Source organism: Peromyscus maniculatus, chromosome 3, assembly GCF_049852395.1.
Source record: "Peromyscus maniculatus bairdii isolate BWxNUB_F1_BW_parent chromosome 3, HU_Pman_BW_mat_3.1, whole genome shotgun sequence".
Taxonomy (NCBI): domain Eukaryota; kingdom Metazoa; phylum Chordata; class Mammalia; order Rodentia; family Cricetidae; genus Peromyscus; species Peromyscus maniculatus.
This window is the reverse complement of record NC_134854.1, coordinates 38,482,253-38,509,518: the sequence shown is the minus strand read 5'-3', so window position 1 is coordinate 38,509,518 and position 27,266 is coordinate 38,482,253. Positions and strand designations below refer to the sequence as shown.

General features: G+C 42.3%; 1 protein-coding gene across 6 annotated transcripts in view; it reads left to right on the top strand.

The window, feature by feature from the left end:
• Ccdc146 (coiled-coil domain containing 146) overlaps positions 1–27,266 on the top strand; it is a 156,188-nt gene that overhangs the window by 98,804 nt on the left and 30,118 nt on the right. For all 6 annotated transcript variants that reach the window (XM_042272898.2, XM_076565954.1, XM_042272899.2 and 3 more), the window contains 5 exons: positions 17,582–17,639; positions 20,033–20,209; positions 21,732–21,805; positions 23,672–23,899; positions 24,930–25,116. In XM_042272898.2, coding sequence (XP_042128832.1) covers positions 17,582–17,639; positions 20,033–20,209; positions 21,732–21,805; positions 23,672–23,899; positions 24,930–25,116 — 724 coding nt within the window. The remainder of the gene's footprint in view (positions 1–17,581; positions 17,640–20,032; positions 20,210–21,731; positions 21,806–23,671; positions 23,900–24,929; positions 25,117–27,266) is intronic.

The window sequence follows — 27,266 nt, the reverse complement described above, 5'->3', positions numbered from 1 at the left end:
GCGGGAACAGAACCGTGTATTCAACCTTTGTCCTGTTACCAAAGAAAAAGCTTCACAGATTCTTTCTCTTCTTCAGGACTCACTTAGTGAAGCCAAGCAGGTACTGTCAGGAGGGAAGCCATTTCCCTGTCTCCCCTGTTCCCTGTGGAAGTTCAGCCTGTCTAGGGCTGCATGTGATTGTAGTTTTGAGGTGTGGCAGTGCTGTGCCTGGGTCCTGGGAAAAAGCCAAACCTGTCCTCCTCGACTCTGTTATCGAGGTGGGAGGGCTTTGGCATTTTTAGCAGTATGTAGAATTCAGACAGTGCGAACATAATTCAACCCTGCCCAGAGACGACAAATGCCTGAGCGGCCTCCGGAAAACCATGTGGCCCCTGGGTCTTGAGATCGTCCCTTGTGGCTTATTTTTTTTCAGCTGAGGAATAGATAAAGAAGGCAGTTTAATGAAGAGAATTCTATTCAGAGAGAAGAAAAGTCAGGCAGCTTTTTCCATGTGTCTTTCAGTCTAAAGTCATTTCAGACTCTCCAGAGAGCTATAAAAAGAAAGAAAGCCCAGCTATTTCTGTACGCACTCGCTCTTTCAGCTGAAAACAATAATGAAATTAAAACAATTGGTGGTTGTTCGTTAGTGTTGCAAATAGGAATTTGTGACATTTTGTGAAAGGGTATGAAGCACATAAATCAGCTGATTTTTAAATTGTTTAAAATTTCCAAGTATTCTTGCCAAGAAAGAAGAAGGGACAGGGTGGGGGGAGAACTCTTGCCTTTTAGGTATAGACAGGCAAATTGTTCACCAAGTTCCACAGGATAGGGAAGGGGCAGTGTGTGGCGACTTACACCAAATGAGAACAATCAAAAGCATGGGACACTTTCCACTGTATCCCATCCTCAAATATCAAGAGCTCAGGAATTAATTCACTCCTTTTTATAAAAATTCATTTTGCTACCAAAGGGATTCCAGGGAGGAATAATGGGTTTTGCATTTCATTGCCTTCACACGTTTGATATTCCATGGTACAGAAATAAATCCAATCAGTACTCCCAGGGGGCAAAGTAGGGATTTCCATCCACTGATAAAAATAAATGAAGCCAATGAGAGAAAGCTATTCATCCAAATATACAGACGATATTTGTCAGTACAACACAGTAAACTCTCATTGTATCCAGTGCCTAAATAATAGAAGCCCAAGTTGTCAACACCCTCCACGCAGCGTCTTCAGGAACTTCTGAGTCACTGGTGACTGGCAGGAACATCCTTTTAATTTGGCTGGTCTCCTGTTTGCTGCTGCCATTGCCTCTCCCCCCCACCACTCCTCCCAGAGATCTGCCTCTCCCTCCTCCTCCTCCTCCTCCCCCTCCTCCCAGAGATCTGCTTCTCTCTCCCCCCTCCCTCTTCCTCCCAGAGATCTGCCTCTCCCTGCTCCTCCTCCTCCTCCTCCTCCCCCTCCTCCCAGAGATCTGCTTCTCTCTCCCCCCTCCCTCTTCCTCCCAGAGATCTGCCTCTCCCTGCTCCTCCTCCTCCTCCTCCCAGAGATCTGCCTCTCCCTCCTCCTCCTCCTCCTCTCTCCTCCCCCTCCTCCCAGAGATCTGCTTCTCTCTCCCCCTCCCTCTTCCTCCCAGAGATCTGCCTCTCCCTGCTCCTCCTCCTCCTCCTCCCAGAGATCTGCCTCTCCCTCCTCCTCCTCCTCCTCTCTCCTCCTCCTCCTCCTCCTCCTCCTCCTCCTCCTCCTCCCAGAGACCTGGTTCTCTCTCCCCCCTCCCTCTTCCTCCCAGAGATCTGCCTCCCTCCTCCTCCTCCTCCTCCTCCTCCTCCTCCTCCTCCTCTTCCCAGAGATCTGGTTCTCTCTCCCCCCTCCCTCTTCCTCCTCCTCCTCCTCCTCCTCCCCCTCCTCCCAGAGACCTGGTTCTCTCTCCCCGCTCCCTCTTCCTCCCAGAGATCTGCCTCTGCCTCCCAGGTAAATTAAACTAAAGGCATGTGCCACCACACCCAGCAACTTCTGTTGTCACACAAAATAAGGCTTTTAATAGATGCTAATGGTCTGTAAAATTTATTTGGTTAGTTAACAACTGAATATGTGTTCCACAGTTTTAGTTTAGGGCTCATACTCACTGATAATCTCTTGATAAATATATACCTCAGAAGAAAATGTGGAACATATTTAAGTAAGCTAAGTAAATATAGATTAAATAATGAAGTAGTTAGATGCATACTCAAGGAACTTATTTTGTCACCAAGGAAGTCATTATTTTTCTGAAAGCTTTCTCTGATAAAGGCTTTTCAATATTCTCTTTAGTCTTTGCCTTTCCTGTTACGTTTTCATGGTTTCCCTGTTTTCTACTAATTCTCAAAATTTGGACACAAGTATATTGTGTCTCTTGGGCTAACTCTGACATATCCTGACAAGCCTTGGTCAGCTGGGGAACTAGGCCGTGGTTAGTGTCACCTGTCATGGTCTGGACACAGAGAGTGGTGACACTCCTGCTGAGCATGTGCAGGGATGTCCTCATTGACTCTCGGGGACTGGTTCTTCTAACCCCCGTTGCTGCCAACAGAGACCCTTCACACGCTTCCTGTTCTTGGTCCAATAAAGACATCAAAGTAAAAACCCAGGAGTGAACCCATCAATAAGAATGTGATACAGGAATGTTGGGGTGTCTTCCAGAGTGCTCGAGCCTCTTGGTTCTTCGGTGGGCTCAGCTCAGAAGTCAGGGTGCCAGGAGCTCATGGCCACATGAACTTTCAATGCATCTGCAGCCTGTGGGTTTCTGTCTTACAATTCACAGATTAAATTCATAGATTCACAGGTGGGAACTTAAGAGGGGCAGAGCAGAGCTCTTGTGTAGCAGGAGGCTCCCAGGAACTAGGAGGCCATCAAGCTGCCAGTCTGGAGGCTTTTAAAGGATTTATGCAGACCTGGGGTGAGGTACATTTGTGATCTGCTGGAAACCATGTTGATGTGATCCTGGCTGCTACCAACTGCTATGAGCAGGGAAGCTTCTTTTGTATGGATGGGAGACATTGTAGGCCAACCTCCCTCCTCCCTCCCAAAAGGAAAAAGAAACAGTCCAGACATGAAGCTACTGAAGAGAGTCCTTAAAAGTTCTGTTAATGATGATGATGTGTAGCTCTTCACAGTTGATGGCTTCTGGAAGGGGTGGGACAGGGACATCTCAGTTTTCTTTAAGGGTCTGGCCACTGGGAGTTTGACCATGCTCCAGTGAGTGTATGGGCAACACAAACTAAACTTGGTGTTCTTTTTCTTTTCTTCTTTGGGGGTTTGGATGGGAACAAGGGTGGAAGGGTGGGCTTGGAAGGAATGGGAAGCAAGTGTGATCAGGTTACACTGTATGAAATCCCCAAATAATTAATAAAAATATTATGTTTGGAAAAAAATTTTTTTAAATGTACCTTATACCATTCAAAAAAACAAAATAAAACAAAAACGTTTGGTCTCAAAGTTAGTCTTAACCCTGGCTGAATGCTAGACTGACCCAAGGATTCCCTCAAGATCAACCAGTCTGTGCTTAAACACCCCAAGGCCTGGCCTCTCACAGCGACCCACTCCAGCTTTGGAAAGCCCACACAGTGAGATAATTATGGGACCAGTTCAGAAACCCGCTTTCCCACTCAGGCCTGCCATCCTCCCGTGGGTGATTGCCCTCACTCACCGACTGCACTGTTGGGCTCCCTACTTCGTCTCTGAGCTGTACCCCTTAGGACCACAAACCTCCATGACAAGGTTTCTGTCAGGACTGTTTTGATGCTGAGCTTTAATCCTAAAGAGCTTTGATGCAGAAGCCTCCTTCAGTGGGGAAGCTGAGAAAAAAAAATCAGATTGAAATTTGAATATGAGTGTAAAAGGTTAAGAGTTAATATATACCATAATGTACGGCATATATTATCATACCAAAATAAAAAGTCTTGTCCTAGTAATGCCATGCAAAAATGAAAATCTAAAAGGAGAAAGACTGATGAAATATATTTTTTCAACATTGTGACATTATTAATAAATATGAAAATTTAGAAGTCTTCTGAATTTTTGAAAAACGGTAGAGTCTTTTAGCATATTGCATTCTAGAGGTGCCTGGCACCAAAAAGCTCTGGAGCCTGACTGGACTTGGGAAAGAATACTTATGTTCATTTTTTCATTAGTACAACAAATATAAAACCATTATAGCAAGACTGTGGAGTGTAGAAATGTGTGTGAAGATTCCTGCACATAGTAGACCCAGTGTGTGGTAAATAATATTTAGAATTATTTTATTGTATTACTTAATCCCAGTAGAAACCCTTGAAAATAATTATTCAATTACTAGTTGTGGGATCTGTTTAGCAACTAGGAAAGCATTATAGTAACTTATATAAAAATAAACTTAGCCATGCCTACATAGTTAATATAATTTTACTAACGGTATATGAAAAATGAAATGACCATCCATGGTGTGAGACGTTAAGGTTATGATCTTCGAGAATAGAAGCATATACCTCTTAAAGGAAATAAAAGTCCATGCTTCTCAATGGGGTAATTCCATAGTAGAAATACAATTAGTTTTAACAGTCCTAGAAAATTAACCATTCTATGTTTTCTCAAAGAAAATGCTATTTTATGTTTATCAAAAAGAAGACTACAATGTCATGTCACCACTGTTGCCTTTATCAGCAATAGCTGGCAGCACTCGACCACCCCCTGGTGGCAGTGTGCCCAAAGTATAGTAGCAATGTAGGGGGAAGGAAATTCTAGAAGCCAAGTCATAACTACTCAAAACTGAAAATTTCAGCTTGAATCTGTGCTTGGAACAACTAATTTCTATTAGGTTCAGTATAAGATGCATTGTGAAACTATCATTAATTTATATCATTGCAATGAAATGTCCTAGAAATAAAACCTGATGTACAGATGTATACCTCCTTGTTCTATTGACTGGTGGGATCTGCTTGATACAGTAGGACCAGTGCCCCTAATACTAAATTCACCCCAAAACCTCATCATATAGTTAAGTCTTCTGAAATGTTTTAAAGTTCATAATAAGAAAATTTGGAAAATCTTAAGGCAAATTACTTGATCATTAAATGCAAAAAAAAATAAAAGAATCTGTTCAAAATAGAGCTCAAAACGTGGTTGTGGAGGGAAGAAAGTGAGCAAATGATTATATCAAACCTGCTGTCATTATTTAATTTAGAATGTTTGGGCTAAGCCTAACTAAAGCAATTTCCAAAATCTCATTTTTGTACCATGTCACCTCATCCCAACAGCTAAAATAAAAAATACAAGTGCTCTCATTTTCTGTATCATTCTTATCAACAGAACAAGCAACTGCTTGTTCTCATTCACCATCTATACTTGCTAATGTTTTTATTGCTTTTTTATTTGTTAATCTCTTGACAGATGAGCTATGCTCTATTGGAAATCAGTGAGGTCCTTGCTGACTTTCTGCTTTTGTCTGTCAATTCTGGAGAGATAAGTGTTGGGTCTTCAACTGTAATTGGGGATTATCTCTTTAAATCCAAAATCTTAAGTTAGTAACTCTTGGGGGTCATGTCAGCTCTCAAAAAGTTTATGAATTTGGAATATTTCAGAAGTTGTACTTTCAGATTAAAGATACTCAAACTTGGGTGGTGGCCATGGCTTTTTACTAGCATTGGTGTGGCCTATCCATCATTTCATTTTAATTTATGAGTATGTAGAATGGGTTTCTATGGCTGGAGAGTACTTTCTGGTTAAGAGTACTGGATGCTCTTCCAGAGGACCCAAGTTGAGTTCCCAGTACCCATATTGGGTCACTCACAACTACCTGTGACTCCAGTTCTAGGGGATCTGACACCCTCTTCTTGCTTCTATGGGCACCCATGCACACATATGTGTACACAGAGAGAGAGACAAGTACATATACATAAATTAAAATGAATATTTAAAGTGAGTTTCTTATAGACAACCTATAGCAGGACTAATTTCCTATCCATTCTTACAATCAGTGTTTTAATTGTCATTAAGGTGACAGTTGATATGACTGAGTTAACATTTGTGATCTTCATTGTCAGCTTGAATCATTCAGAATCGCCTTGAGACACACCATGTCTGTGATGGTGTTTCCTGAAAGGTGCCTGAATAATTTTTAAAAGGGTTCTGGCCCTTGCTTCTCTGTAGATACCACATGATTTCCTCCAATTTTATATAATCTTATTTTCCTCTTATCTTTAATTTTTCTGTAATTTGGGTAGTTTGGGGGGCCCATCACACAGGAGGCAGATGCAGGTGGATCTCTGTGAGTTCAAGGCTAGCCTGGCCTGTGTAGCACATTCCTGGACAGCCAGAGTATAGGAAGACCCTATCTTTAAAAAACAAAAACAAAACAAAACAAAAAATGAGGAGAATGCACCCCACCCCTGGGTTCCACACTAGGGCCCACAGCCCTGGCAGATTTAATGGAGGCCAGAGTGGTCCCTAGAGACCCCAGAGAAGACACTTCACCTCCTGCTAAACCCCCTTAAGCCTCTTCAACAAGCCCAAACTGAACACCCTCCCCAGGACTCCATATCCCTGCCTACTACTTTGGAAGAAGTCTTTGGCTTTATCAGAGGCCATGCCTGGATCTCGGGACCCCAGGCCTACAAACTCAGAAGCAGACTTCAGCTTTACCAGAGCACAGGTCAGATCTAGGGACCCCAGCCTCGGCAGCTATACTAGAGGCCAGGCTAGTCATAGGGACCCCAGAGGCCAAACCAGATCTAGGGACCACAGACTGCACCCCCTACCCTGGGCCCCATATCTTGGTCTACAACTTTGGAAGACTTCAGCTTTACCAAAGGCCAGAAGACCAAAGAGGAAAGAGAAACCAAGGAATAAAACACCCATCTAACAAAGGCAAATGCAGAAATAAACACCTAGACCTATAATCATCCCAAATCTAGATGCCTAAATACCAGTGTAAGAACACAATAAATAACAGAAAAAGCAATATGTAATCACCAGAGTCCAACAATACTAGAACAGTAAGATATGAACAATCCAACACAGATGAATCATAAGAAAACAACCTTAAAATGAATTTATGAAGATGACAGAAGTCTTTAAAGAGGATATGCAAAATTCCCTTAAAGAAATTGAGGAAAAGACAAACAAAAAATTGGAAGAAATCAATAAATCCCTAAAAGCCAAGAAAAAACAAACAAACAAATGAAGGAAACTGTTCAAGACCTGAAAATGGAAATTGAAGCAATTAAGAAAACAGAAATGGAGGGAATCTTGGAAATGGAAAATCTGGGTAAGCAAACAGGAACTACATCAACTGAATGTGAGAGATGGAAAAGAGAATCTCAGGCATTGAAGGCACAATAGAGGAAATAGAATCATAAATTAAAGAAAATGTTATGTCTAAAAACTTCCTAAGACAAAACATCCAGAAAATCTGAGACACTATGAAAAGATTGAACATAAGACTAATAGGAACACAGGAGAAGAAACCCAGCTCAGAAACACAGAGAATATATTTAACAAAACCATAGAAGAAAATTTTCCTAACCTAAAGAAGGACATGCTTATAAAGGTACAAGAAGCTTACAGAACACCAAATAGATTGGATCAGAAAAGAAAGTCTCCTTGCCACATAATAATCAAAATACTAAAAATACAGAGCAAAGAAAGAATATTAAAGCAGCAAGGGGAAAAGGCCAAGTAACATATAAAGGCAGACCTATTAGAATCACACCTGACTTCTCAATGGAGACACTAAAATCCAGAAGGGCCTGGACTGATATCTTGCAGACTCTAAGAGACCATAGATGCCAGCCTAGACTACTATACCCAGCAAAACTATCAGTCACCATAGATGGAGAAAGCAAAATATTTCAGGACAAAGTCAAATTTAAACAATATCTATCCAAAAACCCAGTTCTACAGAAGGTACTAGAAGGAAAGCTCCAATCCCAGGAAGATAACTACACCCACAAAAATACAGGCAATAGTTAATCTCATACCAGCAAAACCCGAAGAAGGGAAACAAACACACAGACACACACACACACACACACACACACACACACACACACACACACACAACCACCACAAAAGACAAAACAACAGGAATTAACAATCAATGATCATTTATATACCTCAATATCAATGGACTCAATTCACCAATAAAAAGACATAGGCTTAGCCGGGCAGTGGTGGCGCACGCCTTTAATCCCAGCACTCGGGAGGCAGAGCCAGGCGGATCTCTGTGAGTTCGAGGCCAGCCTGGGCTACCAAGTGAGTTCCAGGAAAGGCGCAAAGCTACACAGAGAAACCCTGTCTCGAAAAACCAAAAAAAAAAAAAAAAAAAAAAAAAAAAAAAAAGACATAGGCTAATGGAATGGATACAAAAAATGATCCATCATTTTGCTACATACAAGAAACACACCTCAACATCAAAGATAAACATTACCTCACAGTAAACGGTTGGAAAAAGATTTTCCAATCAAATGGACCTAAGAAGAAAGCTGGTATAGCTATCCTAATATCTAACAAAATAGGCTTCCAACCAAAATTAATCAGAGGGATAGAGAAGGGCATTTTATATTCATCAAAGGAAAACCACCAGGATGATGGATCAATTCCGAACATCTATGCCCCAAATGTAAGGGCACCCACATTTGTAAAAGAAACATTACTTAAGCTTAAATCACTTATAGAACCCCACAAAATAATAGTGGGAGAATTTAACGCCCCACTCTCACCAAGGGACAGGTCATCCACACAGAAACTAAACAAAGAAATAATAGAACTAACATGTTATGACTTAAATGGACCTAACAGATACCTACAAAACATTTCATCCAAACACAGAAGAATATACCTTCTTCTCAGCACCTCATGGAGCCTTCTCCAAAACTGATTATATATTGTGCCACAGAGCACAGATAAAAGAAAAATTTGAAATAACCCCCTTATCTTACCAGACCACCATGGATTAAAACCAGATTTCAACAACAACAGAAACAACAGAAAGCCTACAAACTCATGGAAACTGAACAACTCCCTACTGAGTCACCACTGGGTCAAGGAAGAAGGAAAGAAAGAAGTTAAAGACTTCCTAGAATTCATTGAAAATGAATGTACAACAAACCCAAATTTATGAGACACAGTGAAAGTGGTACTAAGCAGAAAGTTCACAGCACTAATGCCTTCATGAAGAATTTAGAGAGATCTCATACTTGTAGCAAGAATCTTAAAAGGTCTTTTTAATAAAAACAAACCTGGAGCCAGGTACTGGGGTCAACGCTGGAAGATCAGAGAAGCAGAACAAGCCACAGCCACCTCACCTTGCCAATTCTTCAGCTGATCCTGTTTCCTCAGACTGGAAGCCTCTCCGTCCTCATCTGAATGAATCTCAGCTGAACTGTTGCTCAAAAGCCTAAAAGCTTAACCAGCTCTAGTTCTTGGTTTTCATGCTTTATATACCTTTCTGCTTTCTGCCATCACTTCCTGGGATTAAAGGCATGAGTCACCATGCCTGGCTGTTTCCAGTGTGGCTTTGAACTCAGAGATCCAGGCAGATCTCTGCCTCTGGAATGCTAGAATTAAAGGCGTGTGCTACCATTGCCTAACCTCTATGTTTAATATTGTGGCTGTTCCGTTCTCTGACCCCAGATAAGCTTATTAGGGTGCACACTATTTTGGGGAACACAGTATCACCACAACTTGTGACTTGACAGCACACCTGAAAGGTCTAGAACAAAAAGAAGCAAATCCACCTAGAGGAGTAGATGACAGGAAATTATCAAACTGAGATCAACAGAATAGAAACAAAGAGAATAACACAAAGAATCAAGGAAACAGAGGGTTGGTTCTTCCAGAAAATCAACAAAATAGATAAATCCAAACTGACTAAACCTTAAACTATACTAACTCTTATCCAAACTAACTAAAAAGTAGAGAGATATCCAAATCAAAATCAGAAATGAAAACAGGGACCTAACAACAAACTCCAAGGAAATCCAGAGAATCATTAAGTCATACTTCAAAAACCTGTACTCCACAAAATTGAAAAATCTAAAAGAATGGACAAATTTTTTGATAGATAACACTTACCAAAGTCAAATCAAGATGAGATAAACAACTTAAATAGACCAATAACCCCTAAGGAAATAGAAACAGTCATTAAAAGCCTCTCAACCAAAAGAAAGCCCAGGGCCAAACTGTTTAAGTGCAGAGTTCTACCAGACTTTCAAAGAAAACCTAATACCAATACTCCTCAGATTATTCCACAAAATAGAAACAGAAGGAACATTGTCAAGTTCATTTTATGAGGTCATAGTCACCATGATACCCAAATCACACAAAGACTCAACAAAGAAAGAGAATTACAGACCAATTTCCCTTGTGAACATTGATGCAAAAATACTCAATAAATTATTTGCAAACCAAATCAAGAACACATCAAAAAGATCATCCACCATGATCAAATAGGCTTCATTCCATAGATGTAGGGATGGTTTAACATATAAAAATCTGTCTGTGTAATCTACCATATAAACAAATTGAAAGAAAAAACACAATCATCTCATTAGATGCTCAAAACGTCTTTGACAAAATCCAACACCTCTTCAGGATAAAAGTCTTGGATAGATCAGGGATTCAAGGGATATAAACATAATAAAAGCAATATACAGCAAGCCAATAGCCATCATCAAATTAAATGGATAGAAACTCAAAGCAATTCCACTGAAATCAGGAATAAGATAAGGCTGTCCACTCTCTCCATATCTACTCAATATAGTACTTAAAGTTCTAGATAGAGCAATAACACATCTAAAGGAGATCAAGAGGCTATAAATCAGTAAAGAAGAATTCAAAGTATCACTACTCACAGAGGATATGATAGTATACATAAAAAATTCTACTAGGGAACTCCTACAGCTGATAAACACCTCTGGTGAAGTGGCTGGATACAAGATAAAGCCAAAAAAGAAAAAGAAAAAAGAAAAATCATTAGCCCTCCTATATACAAACAATACATAGTCTGAGAAAGAAATCATTTTAAAAAAACACCCTTCATAATAGCCCACAAATATTATAAAATATCTTGGCATAACTCTAACCAAGCAAGTCAAAGACCTATATGATGAGAACTTCAAGTCTTCAAAGAAAGAAATTGGAGAAGATATCAGAAGATGGAAAGATCTCCCATGCTCATGGATCACTAGGATCAAAAACAGTAAAAATGGCATCCAACCAATAACAATCTACAAGTTCCATGAAATCCCCATTAAAATCCCAACACAATTCTTTGCCAACCTTGAAATAACAATACTCAACTTTCAACTTCATATGGAAAATCAAAAACCCTAGGATGTTGGAAGGCCTTGCTGGTCAGAGGTTGCTGGTCATGGCCTGGCAGCTTTCTCCAAAGCTAGACAACATGAGGACTCCCTCCTCCCATTGAGACTTCCTACTCTCTGCCCTTATCTAGAGAATGTCTCTGGGCATGGAGCACAGACCTTATCTGAAAGCTGTCTCTAAGCCTGGATGCCTGATTTATCTCTAGAGTGACTCTTGGCACAGTCTCCTGCTAGAAGCCTTTCCCCTGCTGCATATATGGTAACTGAGACTTGTACTAGGAGCTTTGCTATAGGACCCTGCTGCCACATAGGAAGCCTTATGATAGGAATGTGTCACTTAATGCAAATTAGGGTTTATCCCCAGGCTTCCCAATCCTATATATTCCTTATATTCTGAAATAAAGTTGAGCTGATTCACTGAAGTCATATCCCAGAGGGCTGTCTCCATCATACCCACAGCCATCAGAACCCTGTTCCCAGCTTCTGAAGGCAATCCTGTTCCTCTACCCTCATGGACCAATATACCAAAGATTGAAGGAAGAAGAGGAGCCACAGATGGATAGCTAAAACAATCCTGAACAATATGAGAATGTCTAGAGGTATCGCTATCCCTGATTTCAAGATCTACTACAGAGTTATATAGTAATAAAAACAGCATGGTATTGGCATAAATTGATCCAGACAGGTGGATCAATGGAATCAGATTGAAGACCCAGATATAAATCTGCACATCTATGAACACCTGATTTTTGACAAAGAAGCCAAAATTACACAATGGAAAAAAGAAAGCATCTTCAACAAAAGGTGCTGGTCTAACTGAATGTCTGCATGTAGAAGAATGCAAATAGATCCATATCTATCACCCTGCACAAAATTCTTGTCCAATTAAATCAAAGACCTCAACATGAGTCCAAATACACTGAACTTGATAGAAGAGAAAGTGGGGAGTAGCCTTGAATGCACTGGCACAGGAGACAACTTCCTGAATAGAACACCAATAGCACAGACACTGAGCAAAAATTAATAAATGGGACCTCCTGAAACTGAAAAGCTTCTGTAAGGCAAAGGACATTGTCAATATGACAAAATATAAAATGGGAAAACCCCACATCTGACAGAGGGGCTGATTTCTAAAATATATAAAGAATTCAGGAAACTAGACATCAAAAAAAAACAAATAATCCAATCAAAAAATGAGGTGCAGATCTAAACAGCAAATTCTCAACAGAAGACTCTCAAACGGTTGAGAAACACTTAAGGAGATGTTCAACATCCTTAGCTATCAGGGAAATGCGAATCAAAATGAATAAGATACCATCTTACACCTGTCAGAATGGCTAAGATCAAAAACACAAGTGACAGCTCATGCTGGAGAGGATGTGGAGCAAGGGGAATACTCCTCTATTGCTGGTGGGAGTGCAAACTTATACAGCCACTTTGGAAATCAGTATGGTGGTTTCTCAAAAAACTGGGAACCAATCAATCTACCTCAAGACCCAGCTATACCACTCTTGGGCATATACCCAAAGGATGTCTAATCATACTACAAGGACACTTGCTCAACTATGTTCATAGCAGCTTTATTTGTAATAGCCAGAACCTGGAAACAACCTAGATGCCCCTCAACTGAAGAATGGATAAAGAAAATGTGGTACATTTATACAACAAGGACTAGCAAGAGCTATTGGGGTCCAGCCCCAGAGAGCCCTTTTCCAGGGTCCATGGAAGAACCTAACAACCAGTTGAGAATCTAATCTTAGGAATATTGAATCTACACACACTGAGCTCTTTCAGTCCATTTACTTTATTCTTCTAAGTCAATTCTACAAGTGCCATGGGGGTACCGGTTATATACACTTACAAGCAGTAATTCTTTGGCAATGCAATGAGAGGCTTGAAGTTTTCAGGGTCGTAGAGAGAGGTGATAAGATCCACACATAGAGCAGTAATTGTCAGCATTCATTTACAACCCAAAGGGGAATGACTAATGGAAGTTCTCTGGTAGAGTCAACTAAGGGCTAAAATCAATTAGGGAATCTAAAAAGAAATTTATATGCTCAGCCTGTGTTCTTAGAAGTAGCTAGGTAAAAGGTTAGGAGTCTGTATGTTAGTATAAGTCACAAGTAAGGTAAAACTGTCTTTTCTTCCTTCAGCGCTGCTTCTGGCTCAGCTATCTCGACAGCGCCATTTTCCAGCAGGGTGGGGGAAGTGTCCTTGGTCACTGGGCAACCTTCATAACAACATGGGGCATTTGGTTCATAAAAGCACTTTTGCTCTGAGTCAGTTGCTAAAGGGGACTTTTAGATCTAAGGATAACACCTAGGCTATGAGATAAAAGATTTACAGAGATTCGCCTGCCTCTGCCTCCCAAGTGCTGGGATTAAAGGCGTGCGCCACCACTGCCGGTGGGCTACCAATCGAGTTCCAGGAAAGGCACAGAGAAACCCTGTCTCGGAAAACCAAAAAAAAAAAAAAAAAAGAAGAAGAAGAAGAAGAAGAAGAGGAGGAGGATTTAAGCTTAATTTGCACAAGAAACAAAGCTTGGCACCTATCATCCACCTGCATCCCCCTGGCCTCGGTGGCTGTCTCATTGGGTCAGTGGGAATGTTTACCTTATATCAGTAACTAGCAGATGGCTGATTACCATCCCAGTAATTACAAGTGTAAATCTCTTTAATTAGTTTCTTGTGTTAATAAACCGGGGTGAAGGTAAGGAGTTAAGGATTTAAGGTTCCCTTCTCTTGTCTGTGGGCAAGATGAGCTCAGGGCACGCTAGTGCTCATCTATCTACAGTCTGCCCTTGAATGTCTGAGAAGTATCTCAAATGAAATAACTTTTGCCAAGAGATGGCACTGGCCAGATGTCTGCAAATGAAGATAATTACAGAAAAGCAGACTCTATGCTAGAATAAGAGGAACAAAGGCCCGATTGTGGGAAAAGGGTCTTTGTTTGTGTGGCTGTTTTCACACATAGTCAAAGGGATGTCATCCATAGGCCCCAAACTTGTAGGGTAAATCATACCCAATAAATAATCAGTCACACTGTTAGAAGTTGTTGGGAAAAGAATCAAACAGGAAAGCTACAACAGCACACAGGAAATTCACTGCAGGAAATGGCAGATACATTCCAAAGCCAATATCACCAAGACTCCTTGAATTTTGGCTTCTCTCCACCAGAGCCTTGGCTCTGTTAGGTTTTATCCTTGTCAGCTCCAGCTGAATTCCTACTTCATATTTCTGCGCTCGCAGCAAAAGACACCAAGAAATTTGCAGGCAAATGGATGTAACTAGAAAAAAATCATCCTGAGTGAGGTAACCCAGACTGAAAAAGACAAACATGGTATATACTTACTCATAAGTGGATATTAGCTCTAAACAAAGGATAACCATGCTACAATCCACAGACCCAGAGAGATTAGGTAACAAGGATGATTCATGGGGGCATGCCCGGATCACCAGGAAGGAGAAATAGAAGAAATTTCATGAGTGGACTGAGGGCAGGTGGGGATGGAAACATGAGTGATCAGGTTGGGGGGTGTGGAGGGGGAGAGTACTGAAAGAAACTACTGGAAAGAAGGGCATTTCACAGTCAGGTTAAAAACCTGGTGCAATGGAATCTTCCCGGAATCTACAAGGATGACCCCAGCTTAGACCCTAGTAATGGCAGATATGTAGCCTAAACTGGCCATCTCCTGTGACCAGATTGGTGTCTAGCCCAGTTGTCATCAGGGAGACTTCATCCAGTAACTGATGGAAATAGATGCAGACCCACAGCCAAACATTAGGCAGAGTTTGGGGGACCCAACAGAAGAGGGGGAGAAAGGATTGTAGGAGCCAGAGGGGTCAAGGACACCACTAGAAAACTACAGAATCAACTAACCTGGGCTTGTAGGGGCTCACAGAGATGGAACCAACAACCAGGGAGCCTGTATGAGACTGACCTAGGCCCTCCCCATATATGTATGTGACAATTGTGTAGCTTGGTCCTCTTGTGGGACTCTTAACAGTGGGAACAGGGGCTCTCTCCCCTGACTCATTTATTGGCTTTTGGGACTCTACTCCCCATACTGGGTCACCTTGCTCAGCCTTAATACATGGGAAGGTGCTTAGTCTTACTGCAACTTGATATGTCATGTTTTGTTGATATGCATGGGAGGCCTGTCCTTTTCTGAATAGACATGGAGGAGGAGAGGATTGAGGGTGGGGTGGAAACAGAGTGGATGGGTAGGGAGGAGGAACTGGGAGGAGAGGAAGGAGGGGAAACTGCAGCCAGAATGTAAAATAAACAAATTTATTGGGGGGGAGGGTAAAAAGTGTTTTTAGATGACATAGTTTAGGGAAGGTCACACAGCCTCCATCCTGTGTGCGTCCATTCGGTGTGGCTGGGAGGACAGGTGGCGCTTACTTCCACCCCATTGTCCCTGGTGCAAACACAAGGGAAGCGAGGAAACGCAGTCTTCCTGTGCATTCAGGAAGGGGGAGGGATATGACAGACTCAGAGTGTCTGTCACAGAGGCTAAAGGCAGATGCTGCACTTGGCTGAATGACCATGAGCTATGACTGTGAGATAGCAGCGTAGACAAGCATGCCCACTGTTGTCATAATTTCGTATACAATTTTCAATAATTTGGAGAAGAAACAATATTGGAAAGAATTATTCTCAAATACCCCCAGATAATTTTTCTTTAAGCTTGGTTCCTGGTCTAAACTAGTCTTTCACCTGAAACATTCCCTTCCTTGCTTGAGTGTCCATGCTCCAAGGATCTCTGTTGTCCTTTTTTTTTTTTTTTTGCCACATCTGTCTGAATCAGCAACTGCAACTCTGCCACCTCCAGCAGCAGTTAGGCCGCAAGGGCCGCAACCAGAGGGATTCTGTTCCCTCAGCTCCAACCCTTGCAAAGCTATGAAGGGAACTTACCTAAACCTCTGTCCCTCTAAAGAACTCAGATTCAAAGGTTAAAGTGGAATTCTGCTCTTCAGAGGCTGAATAGCAAATAGCTCACCTCCTCTCCTTACTCATGACCTCCAAAAAGCCCTCATGGTTCTCCTCGCCCCTTTTTATAAACCCTTCTCCACAGGGCTCCTCCCTACCACTTCCTGTCAGCTAGTTGCTGACTCAGCCTCCGGACTGTAGGTGAATTTTATTTAATCAAACACATCTTTCCATCAGTAAACAAATGTTCCAGAGCATAAACAAAAATAACTCACCTTAAAATAATATTCTCCAACTAATCTCTACTAAGTTTCTTCTGCTCCAGGGTTCTATGACTCTTTCTGTGGTGCTCTGAGGAATGCAAATGTTATGTAAAATTGGGGAGCTATTGGAAGGATACTTCTCACCTGTGAACATCTGCGGGCTCTTCCCCTCATGATTTCCATGGAAAGTTTCCAATCCAGGTGTAAATAAAGTGAAGCAACAGTCACTCTAAGGGCAACTGTATTTCTTTATGTATCTCTTTATCCTCATTTAGTACATAAATTATGTATTTCAAATCATGAAAATAGGAATTCAACCAACTTCAGTCAACCAGTGTATTCCTGTTACTAATTATTGAGTACCACCTATCTGCTGGCAAGGGCAGCACCATGTAAACACAGCAGTCTCTGTCCTCGTGGAGCTAATGCACACAACAGAACACCAGGCAGCAAGCAACGTGCTACAGAAAAGTGAAACAAGACTGGCGGGAAATGTTGGCACTGTTTTAGGAGGATGACCTGAGTCCCTGGGGCTGGAACAGGGTTAGCAAGAAGGCCAAATTGGCCAGAGCCACGAGTGGCAAGCAGTGAGACTAGAGAGGCTGATGACACAGAGTTTCAGGCTGGTCCAGGTTTGACGGGATCTTGTTGAGCAGAAGAGTGATAGGATCTCCTATATGTTGCTAAAAATGACTGCACTGAAAGTACAGGGTTGACTATCAGGGCAAAGATGGAGGCCAGCAAGGCAGATTCTTTGGGAAGACCCGGTAGTAATTTAGGGAGGTAGCAGAGAGGAAAAGGCTCTGAGCTTGCCTGGAAGGAGTCTCAGTCCGCAGGGAGGTCTGTGCCCTAGTACAGTTACAATTAACATGCCCAGAGAGCTGCTGTATTAGATATATGCACATGATGTTGCTGGAGCACTGGGCAGGAGGAATTACCGAAGTGGGTAGTGGGAGTCAGAGCCAAGAGAGCCTGGGAACGCAGCTGAAAGAGAAAATAGGAAGGCCCTGGTGCAGAAGGCGCTTGCTCTTTTGTGCTTTTTGTCAAACATGATATTTTCTTTTGGCAGCTTAACGGAAGAAAAGAGTCTCATACTAAAGGAATTTGAAAAGATACCTAAGCCAGGGGTAAGTATTAGAGTTTATTAAATGCAGCTGAATTCAGACGTCCCTTTAAAAATAACACCACACCCTGAAACATTTGAAATACCAAAAATCCACACTCATTGCAGATTCGGAGAGGAAGATCTGCATCCTCATGAGTGATAATGAGTGAGACAGGTGAAAAGCTTTCTGTGTTGAGGACCACATCAGGCTGTGTAGTCAGACAGTTCTGCTTCGTTTATAGAAGAAAATAGGTTACATCTCCTCTGCAGTTACTACACCCAAACTTTCTGAGCATCTCAGAGTTTGGTCATATGATGTCATACCATGATCAAGCAACGTATACAAGAAAGCATTTAATTTAGAGCTCACAGTTACACAGGGTAGTATGGTCTCTGCCCATCATGGGAGAAGCACCATGGCAGGCAGGCAGGTGTGGTGCCAGAGCAGTAACTGAGAACTTATGTGGATCCAGAAAGGCAGAGTGTGTGTGTGTGTGTGTGTGTGTGTGTGTGTGTGTGTGTGTGTGTGAGAGAGAGAGAGAGAGAGAGAGAGAGAGAGAGAGAGAGAGAGAGAGAGAGAGTTAGCAGGTTAGCAGAAAGGTGTGAGTTTTTGAAACCTCAGAGCCCCCCCCTCCCCCGCCCAGCGGCACACCTCCTCAACAGGTTCCCAATCCGTCTCAAACAGTCTCACCAACTAGGCACCCAGGATTCAAATAGATGAGCCTGTGGGGCCGTTCTCATTCAACCCCCACAATACTTACCTATTCCCAAATAACAAGCCATCTCAAAAGCTGGAGGCTTAACACAATAAGCATTTCTACTATAGTTCTGTGTTCTTCTGGTCTGAGCTGGCTTAGTTGGGCAGGGTCAGCTACATTGGCAGGTTAGTTATCTAAGGTCCCACATCACTTGTTGATCACATGATAGTGAGAGGGTTTCCAGCCTGAAGACATGCAAATCACAATATACAAGAACTTTTGAAGTTTCTATTTGAGTAAATTCTGGTCATATTCTGTTGGTCAAAACAGTGGCTAGGGTCATGTCCACAGAAGCTGGACTTGCCCTCTCCATGGAAAGAATAACAAAGACACATTTGGGGGCCAGGAATACCCTGGGGAGCAGGAGGAAATTATGGCCAAGTTTTGAGACCTACAACAGAAAACATTGTTTCTACTTTCAGGACGTTGCTTTTAAAATGTGTTGTCAATGGTTCACTTCCATGGCCAGCTAACAAATCTGCTGAACTTTTAGTAAGATATTGTTAATTCTATATAAGTACATCTGTGGTGGTTAATATTGATTGTAAACTTAGCAAGACGTAGACTCTCCCAGCAGACAAGTCTCAGCATTCTTTTGGGGATCATCTAGATTAGGTTAGTCTCTGGGCATGACTATGAGGAATATTGGCTAATGGAGATGGGAAGAACCACCTTAACTGGGGTGGCGTCGTTGCATGGACTGGGGTCCTGCACCGAATAAAAAGGAGAATGCCAGCTGAGCACTAGCATTCACTGTTATGTGCTTCTTGACTGAGATGAGCAGCCAGTTCAAGCTCATGCTGCCAGGACTCCCCTACTGCACCTTCACCAAAGCAGAGGCTCCCTTCCCTGCATTGTTCTTGTCGGGGTGTTTAATAACCCAACGAGATAACATCTAACCACCATTTACAACACACCACACACGAGCCACAGACACTCACACACACACACACAGTCACACCACACACATACACAGTCACACACACACTCACACATAGTCACACCACACACACAAGAGAGAAAGAGGGGGTGGTTTAGGTGACTTATTTTACTTTCTTTTGGCAGTAGAAGGGAATAAGGAAGCTCAGCACAGGCTAATAAATCTACCTACATGGCCATTCTTAGCAGATAGCCTTTCTGAGTACAGTAGTAAGGACAGGAGCACAACCTCCTGAGCCTGGTGGAGGACACTGAGGAGGAGAATGTACAGAGGTAATATTAATAAATGTGGTGCTACTGTGTGGAAATGTGAGCCTCCTCATGGCCAGTTGCAATGTATGACTCAGGTTAACCACAGACAGGCATTCAAAGATTGTTTGTATCTGATTTTGTCAAATCCCAGTACTACAAGAAAAGAGAATGTACATTTTCACAGTGCTTTTTGGTATGAAATATAAATTAACATAGAGAAGAAAACATTTAAAACATGAACCACTGAGCTAAAAAGTGCTTCAAAACTGTCACATCCTTAGTTGATGTGGTATAATTGGCATGCTGTGACTGAAGGTGCCAGGCATAAGTTACCCCTTCCTGGGAATCACTATGGGTCTTCAAATATGTGCCAACAATATGGTAAGTGGAGTTACTTTCAGTTTAGCTTTAAGTAGAGAAGCACTCACCTGGACTTTCTACCTGGCCATTCCCATGACTTTTACAGGAAATGGAGAAGAAGATGAAAATCCTGAAAGAAAGCACCGAAGAGCTGCGCAAGGAAGTGATACAGAAGAGACTGGAAATCAAAATCCTGCGGGAAGACGTGATGTCCAAGCAGAAGCAGCTTCTAAAGGAGCAGAAGGAGCTGGACGAGCTGAACGAATGCCAGGTTGGGCTGAAGGTATGCTGTGGACAATCTGTGACTGTTTAAACATGTGCCTGTGTGGGCGGTGAAGCACACGGGATGAGGTTAGCTACTTGCTTGTGACCAAAAGAGCTGTCACACTAACTGAACGGTTGTGCATCATGAAGGACCCTGCCAAAGACAACCTAAGTTCTAGGAATTTACAAATGGCGTGAGGGTGTTTGATGGGAAAAGACGTGGGAAATCCTGATGACACTGTCGTAACGTGCAGGCCTGCCCCTGGAGAACTGGCCGCCAGCATCTGAAGTGAGCATCACAGACACGTGATTCCTTGTGAGAAACCGAATGTTCAGTCTTCCTGTGTTTGTCTGTGTTGCCTTATCCTTGTATGCTCGATTCCACTCTTCCTGTTACTGGAAAAGTGACAAGAAGCCTATGTTAATGTTTTAGGAAATAATGAATCAAAATGAATTTCATTTTGAAAAATATATAATAATTCTCAAGACAAGTTAAAGAACCTCGAGTTACTTAAGGGAGAGCTCCCAAAATTCACTGGCTTAGAAAACACTTGAGATTTACTCTGGCGTTTCCCTAAGCTCTCAGTGCACCCCCATCTTCTCTGGGAAACAGGCTCTAAGAAGAGAGTCCTTTGACATCAAGAGCCCTGTGCGGCTTCAGGCCCATCGCCTGCATGAACCTCTCAAGGGTTTGGACTAAGTTAGCAACTCTAACTTTTTTGCTTGAAGAGGGACTTCCATATTGCAAAGCTTCAGCCCTATAAACCTGGGTCTGCTCCAGGACTGAGCAAGACCCTGCAGAGAAGCACTCCACCCTGTCAGCGCAGTGCTGGGTTTAACTTTGTGCTCACATGTGGCTCCAGACCCCAAAATCTGGTGAACACCCTGGATACAAAGGGTCCCTTTCATCACCGCTGATGCAATGCCTGAGCTGAACCATCCATGAATTCACACAGCTGGCAGAATCTAAGTGTCCACAGGTTTAGCTTCTGACCTTGGCCCTGCATGTGTGCTCACATGTGTGACTACAGGCGGTGTTTTTCGTGTCTCCTGTCAGTCTTAGGCAGGGTTCCCCAGAGGCAGCGTCTAAGGCAGTCAGTGCAGGAGAAGCCTATGTGGCTCAGAGGGAAGCAGGGTAGAGCTAGGGAAGGAGACGGGCTGGACACAGGCTTTCTGTGGAACTCTAGTCTCAGCCTGGCCTCAGAGAGAACCCTCGATCTTGAGTCGAATCACAGACTGTTCTCCTGAGCCAAGGAGCATGGGGTATTATCTCATTGCATGAGCTAGCCCTGGCTACAGCCTCCTCCATACTTCTCCCACCCCAGGGAAAAGGGGACTCTTAGCAGGGCACCAACAGCAGTTGCCTCACTTTGTCTTCTTTTGAGACAGTAACAAGGATAATGACCTTATAAGGCCAGTGTGAATATTGGGGGAAATAAAGTATACAGGGTAGACGGTAAAAGTTCTACAAAATTTAATTTTCCTCTCATTTAATTTGTTTGCTTAATTGACTACATAACATGCTTGTATTTCTTTACTAGGATGACGTGGTCCACCATCAAAGTATTCCCGTACAAATTACAAAGGAGATAGAAAAAATGACACGCAAAAAAATGTATGACTCAATACTTTTATTCTGAATCCCTCCTAGGCCACCCTCTCCCAAATAATGTGTGTGCATGCTATAAGTTTTGGAAATTATAATCTTGGAACTATCTGACTCTGGTGCCACCTGGGCTTTGTGTATTTGGTGTTTAAAAGGAAGTAATACAGCAAATGATAATAATTGGTTCTGTTCTAATTTTTAAATCATATTTTTATGGAGACCTTCAGCAACTTCTTTAGGACTGGAGATTAACCGTTTTAACTTAGAATGTCATAGTCCTGAAAAATGCTCAGGCAGCCAGCAGCCCAAAAGATAGCAACTTCTCACTGTGCACCTGTTTACCCTCAGACATTCAGAGTAGATTTGGATGTGAAGATCATTGGGAAATTCTCAATATTTCAGTGATCAAAAAGAAAATAAAAGGTTAGTGTAGCAAGCTTTGTTGTCAGCCACCTGCTCACAAATAATGACACAGAGACCTCTTATTATGAAAGCTCAGCCTTAGCTATATATTAAGCTATAGATTAATATATATATTAATCTATGTTCTGCCTTGTAGCTTTTTACCTTTCTTTCATTCTGTATGTCTGACTTCCTTCATGTCATATTGGCATCTGACATGTTCCTGGATTCATCTCCTACTTCCTTTCTCTCTTCCTGGAAGTCCCACCTATACCTCCTGCATAGCTATTGGCCATTCAGCTCTTTATTAAACCAATAAAGTAATATATCTTCACACAGTGTACAAACATGCCACAACATTTAACACAGATTAATACAAAAAGGTTAATTTAAGTTATAAGAGCTAGTTGAGACAAGCCTAAGGTAAAGGCTGAGTTTCACAATTAATATAAATCTCTGTGTTATTATTTTGGAGCTGACTAGTGGGACAGAGAAGTACTCATTGCAGGTTCATGCATATAAAAATATTCTAGAGAAAAAATATGATTACTCTAGTAACCAGTCTTAAAAGAATACCAGAAAATGGGGCAGTATGATTCTAAAATCCAAGATCACCAGAAGTAAAGCTGAAAAAGTCAGGACTGGTCCGGGAAGCTGGTCAGGATGAGGGCAGAAAGCACAGGAGACAGAGGCTGGGATGAGGAGAAGAGAGAATGGGCACATGCCTGTCCTCGGGGGCATCTGGGAAGTTATCCCCCATCCTACTTCCATTTTTTAGGTGATAGAATACCCTGACAGACAACAACATAGGGAAGAAAGCAGTTTATTTCAGCTGACAATTCCAGGCTACAGTCTCTCATCATGTGGAAGTCAAGACAGGAATTCCCAGCAGCTAACCACAACACAGCCAGAGTCAAGAGCAGAGAAAAATGTGTGCTCACTAGCTTGCTGGTACTCAGCTCCATTTCTCCCTCTTATACAGTTTGGGACCTCCCTGCCTAAGGAATGGTGCCACTCACAAGGGACTGTGTCTTCCCACATCCATTTACTTAATTAAGACAATCTCCCACAGACATGCCTGTGGGTTATGACCCACTTGGGGGTCACATATCAGATATTTACATTATGATTCATAACAGCAAAATTACAGTTATGAAGTATCAATGAAATAATTTTATGGTTGGGGGTCACCACAACATGAGGAACTGTAGTAAAGGGTCACAGCGTTAGGAAGGTTGAGTACCACTGCCATAGACCAATCCAATATAGACAGTTCCCCATTGAGACTCTCTTCCCAAGTGATTCAAGTTGATGATAAAAGCTAACCATCACACCTCCCAAGTCCCTCTCACCTTTGATCTTCACAAACTTCTAAGCTCAATGAATTTATGATAAGTGTATTTTTGCCTGATAATAGGTAGAGACAGCATGAACTCAAAATAAGCCCTCTTACTTCTGTCTGTGTTCCTACAGAGAAATGGAAAAGAAAAATATCATCTTGGAGCAAGAAGTCAAAGAGCTGAATGAGTCTTTAAAGAAGCTTGAAAACAAAGTCAATGCTCTCGTGGAAGAGAAGGATGACGTCATAAAGGAAGTTGAGGGCAAGCGAGCCTTGCTGGAAGTCAAAGAACGAGAATATAACCAACTACTTAAGCTGCTGGAGTTAACCAAAGAGAATGAAGCTTCCTCACTAGCAGAAAGGTCACTTCTATTTCTGTCATCTTCATTTTAATCAGTGTAGTCTCAAAGCTTCAAAACATTATCAATTGATTGTATGCAATTCAATAGCAAGTTGTAGAATTTTAAACCCATTTTTACCATTAATTAAATGTACCATCAAAACATTTTGAAGCATATTTTTCTATTCTTCAGTCACAATTTTCCTCAGTTCTATGGTTCGAAATTTAAGAATAAAATCCATTGTTTGCTTTAAGTTTGTGGGGGATTGTATCACTGGAATGTGCTATGGAGTCCAGAAATTTGCCAACCAATGAGTGGTATTTCTGATCTAATCCCAATCTTTTCTGGATGAGGAAGATGTCAATGTGTGATCCTACATTGGAGCATTTTACTTCTGAGTTTGTGTACGTGTGGGAGTGGGGTGTGCACACACAATGTTTTCACTAGAGTACAGGGACCAGAGGTCACAACCTCTGTTGTCTACCTTGTCTTTTGAGACAGTCTCACTGGCACCTTGGACTGCCTGACTAGGCTATCCTAGCTGGATAGTGAGCTCCAGGGAACTGGCTGTCTTCACCTCCCCACACTGGGATTACAAGTGGGTTCTACCACTCACAGCTAGTTAGTTACATGGACACGGGGGCCTCAATCCCTATGTGTGTGAGGCAAGCCCTTTACCAATGGCAGAATATCCCGAGTCACTGACTTTGCTTAAGGCCAGAGTTTCAACCCAGGGCTTCACTCCTGATGTGCAAGCGCTCTACCACTGAACTTGACTCTCAGCCTTACTTCTTACATTTCAGTAAAAATTCAAGGAAACTTGAGAACTGTGTCTCCCTGGCCTATCATTACATTTGGGGAGTTTATTGGATTGTATTTCTAAATGATAGCAATACACAAAACTGGCTGGCTTGGGCATTGTTTATGAATTATGGTTGTAACATAAGGAAAGTTCTGTGTATATCCTTGAGAGTGCTGTCTTTGATAAGCTTAGAAAAGTGTGAAAGACAGTGGGTGACATCACTTTCATCTTCACCCTTGACCCGGACAGAGGGATCTTGGATCTCAACCTACGAAACTGCCTCATTGACAAGCAGAACTACCATGATGAACTTTCTCGTAAGCAAAGGGAGAAAGAACGAGATTTTCGGAACCTGAAGAAGACAGAGCTGCTCCTGAAGGTGTCCTTGGATGCGCTCACTCAGACACAAGCCCTGAATCAAAGACTTCTACTTGAGGTGGGTATGAAAAACACCGTCTAGGCTTTTAAACTTAGGGATCTCTTTCAAACGGCATTAGGATTTTGCTATCAACAGTAAAAGAAGGGAAGGTGACAGTGGGAGAGCAATTCGAGGATGCAGCATCCTGTTAGACTCCTGGTGTAGTATTTTCCACCTCTTTTTCTAGCCCAAGACTAGCAGAATGTTTTGCTTTGATTGGGCAGGGAAGTCATTGGATCAGCCAGTTTGGGAAGGGCCTAGACTTGTGGTATACAGCACAAAGGTAACCCAGAACACAAGTTCCACTGCTAGCCAAAGATAACCCAGAACCCAAGGTTGGGCTGTTAGCCATAGGTAGCCCAGTACCCAAGGTTAGACTGCTAGCCAAAGGTAGCCCAGTACCCAAGATTGGGCTGCTAGCCAAAGGTAGCCCAGTACCCAAGGTTAGACTGCTAGCCAAAGGTAGCCCAGTACCCAAGGTTAGACTGCTAGCCAAAGGTAGCCCAGTACCCAAGATTGGGCTGCTAGCCAAAGGTAGCCCAGTACCCAAGGTTGGGCTGCTAGCCAAAGGTAGCCCAGTACCCAAGGTTAGACTGCTAGCCAAAGGTAGCCCAGTACCCAAGGTTGGGCTGCTAGCCAAAGGTAGCCCAGTACCCAAGGTTGGCCTGCCTGGATAGTTTTGTGCATCATGAGAAGTGGTCTCCAGTCAGAGGATGCTTGAAATAATGTTATCTGACTGTCTCTACTCTGAGGGCTGAGGAGTTTGACTCTGTTACCCCAGAGTCTCCTTTCTTTCAGACAGCATCTGCTGTACTGAATGACTCCATGCTCATGGAAAAGCAGAGGGTCCTTGAGAAACTGCCTTCTTATGCTGAAGGCTGTGTTGGTGCATTCTTTGGTGAAAATGGGATCAGGTCTCTGAGGTGAGATAGTAGATTTTCACAGAACCTGTTCTTTTCTGGACTGTCATGTTCCAGGACCTTGTGGATGTTCATGACCTCAGAAGTAAACAACCATTTCCAATTCTTCTAGACATGTCTGAACCTAACCTGTGCCTGGTTCTCTTCTTTTGGGTTCATGGAAAGTTTACATTGCTCATGTCCTTTGCATTTAAGAAATCACAAAATGGGCTGGAGAGATGATGGCTCAGAGGTTAAGAGCTGTGCTTCAGAGGTCCTGAGTTCAATTCCCAGACACCACATGGTGGCTCACAACCATGTATAATGAGATCTGGTGCCCTCTTCTGGAATGCAAGCATATATGCAGACAGAGCACTGTATACATAATATATAAATAAATCTTAAAAAAAAATCACAAACTAGTTCAGGTCAGGTGATTGTGGGGAAAAGTGACATGCCATTTTTAACTTAGGGTATTTCATTGCCAGTGTGAGATCTTCTGGCTCTTTATTTCTCTCCTGTGGTAACTCTGGGAGGATGTTACAGAATGGAGGTGCTGTAAGGTGGGAGCAACCAGAAATACTGAGCCACAGAAGTCTCATCTTTGGGCTCCAGTGATGATGATTCAGTGATGATGGGTTAAGAGCAATAGCTGCTCTTCTAGAGGACAAGGGGACAAGGGGACAAGGGATTGATTCTCAATACCCACATGATGCTTTACAGCCGTCCATAGCTCCAGTTCTGGGAGTCCATCTTCTTTCAGTCTCTCTGTGTCCTTATTTATGTGTGTCGCGTACACAGCACATACCTTTAAACTCTTGCCAGAGAAGATAAAACCTTTGCACTCTTGTGTTTAGCTCAAATATTAATATTTAATGTAATTGTGGGTGGACTTGGACAATGGCCATACAGTAACTGTTCCTCTGTCCCATTTGCCTATGTTCTATCTTCTCTCCTTTATTATTATTATTTTTTTAGATTCACCAGTATTCACTGTTCTGGTTTTCACATTTTGGATACTCACTAGTTGGGTTTACACTGCCCTTGCCTTTTCAATGCTTACCATATTGAGTAGAATAGTCATTCTGGCCTTAGTGGGGCCCAGTGTGGATGAATACTTTTACCATCCCCAGATGGTGCTAGAACCCTTGAAGACCTTCACTCTGTTTGCCTTTGTAAGTCTAATTCCTCCAAACACACTTTTAATGTCACGTTGCAAGTTATTCTTATTAAAGGTTGACTAATTACAAGCTACTCCTTAGTCTCAGC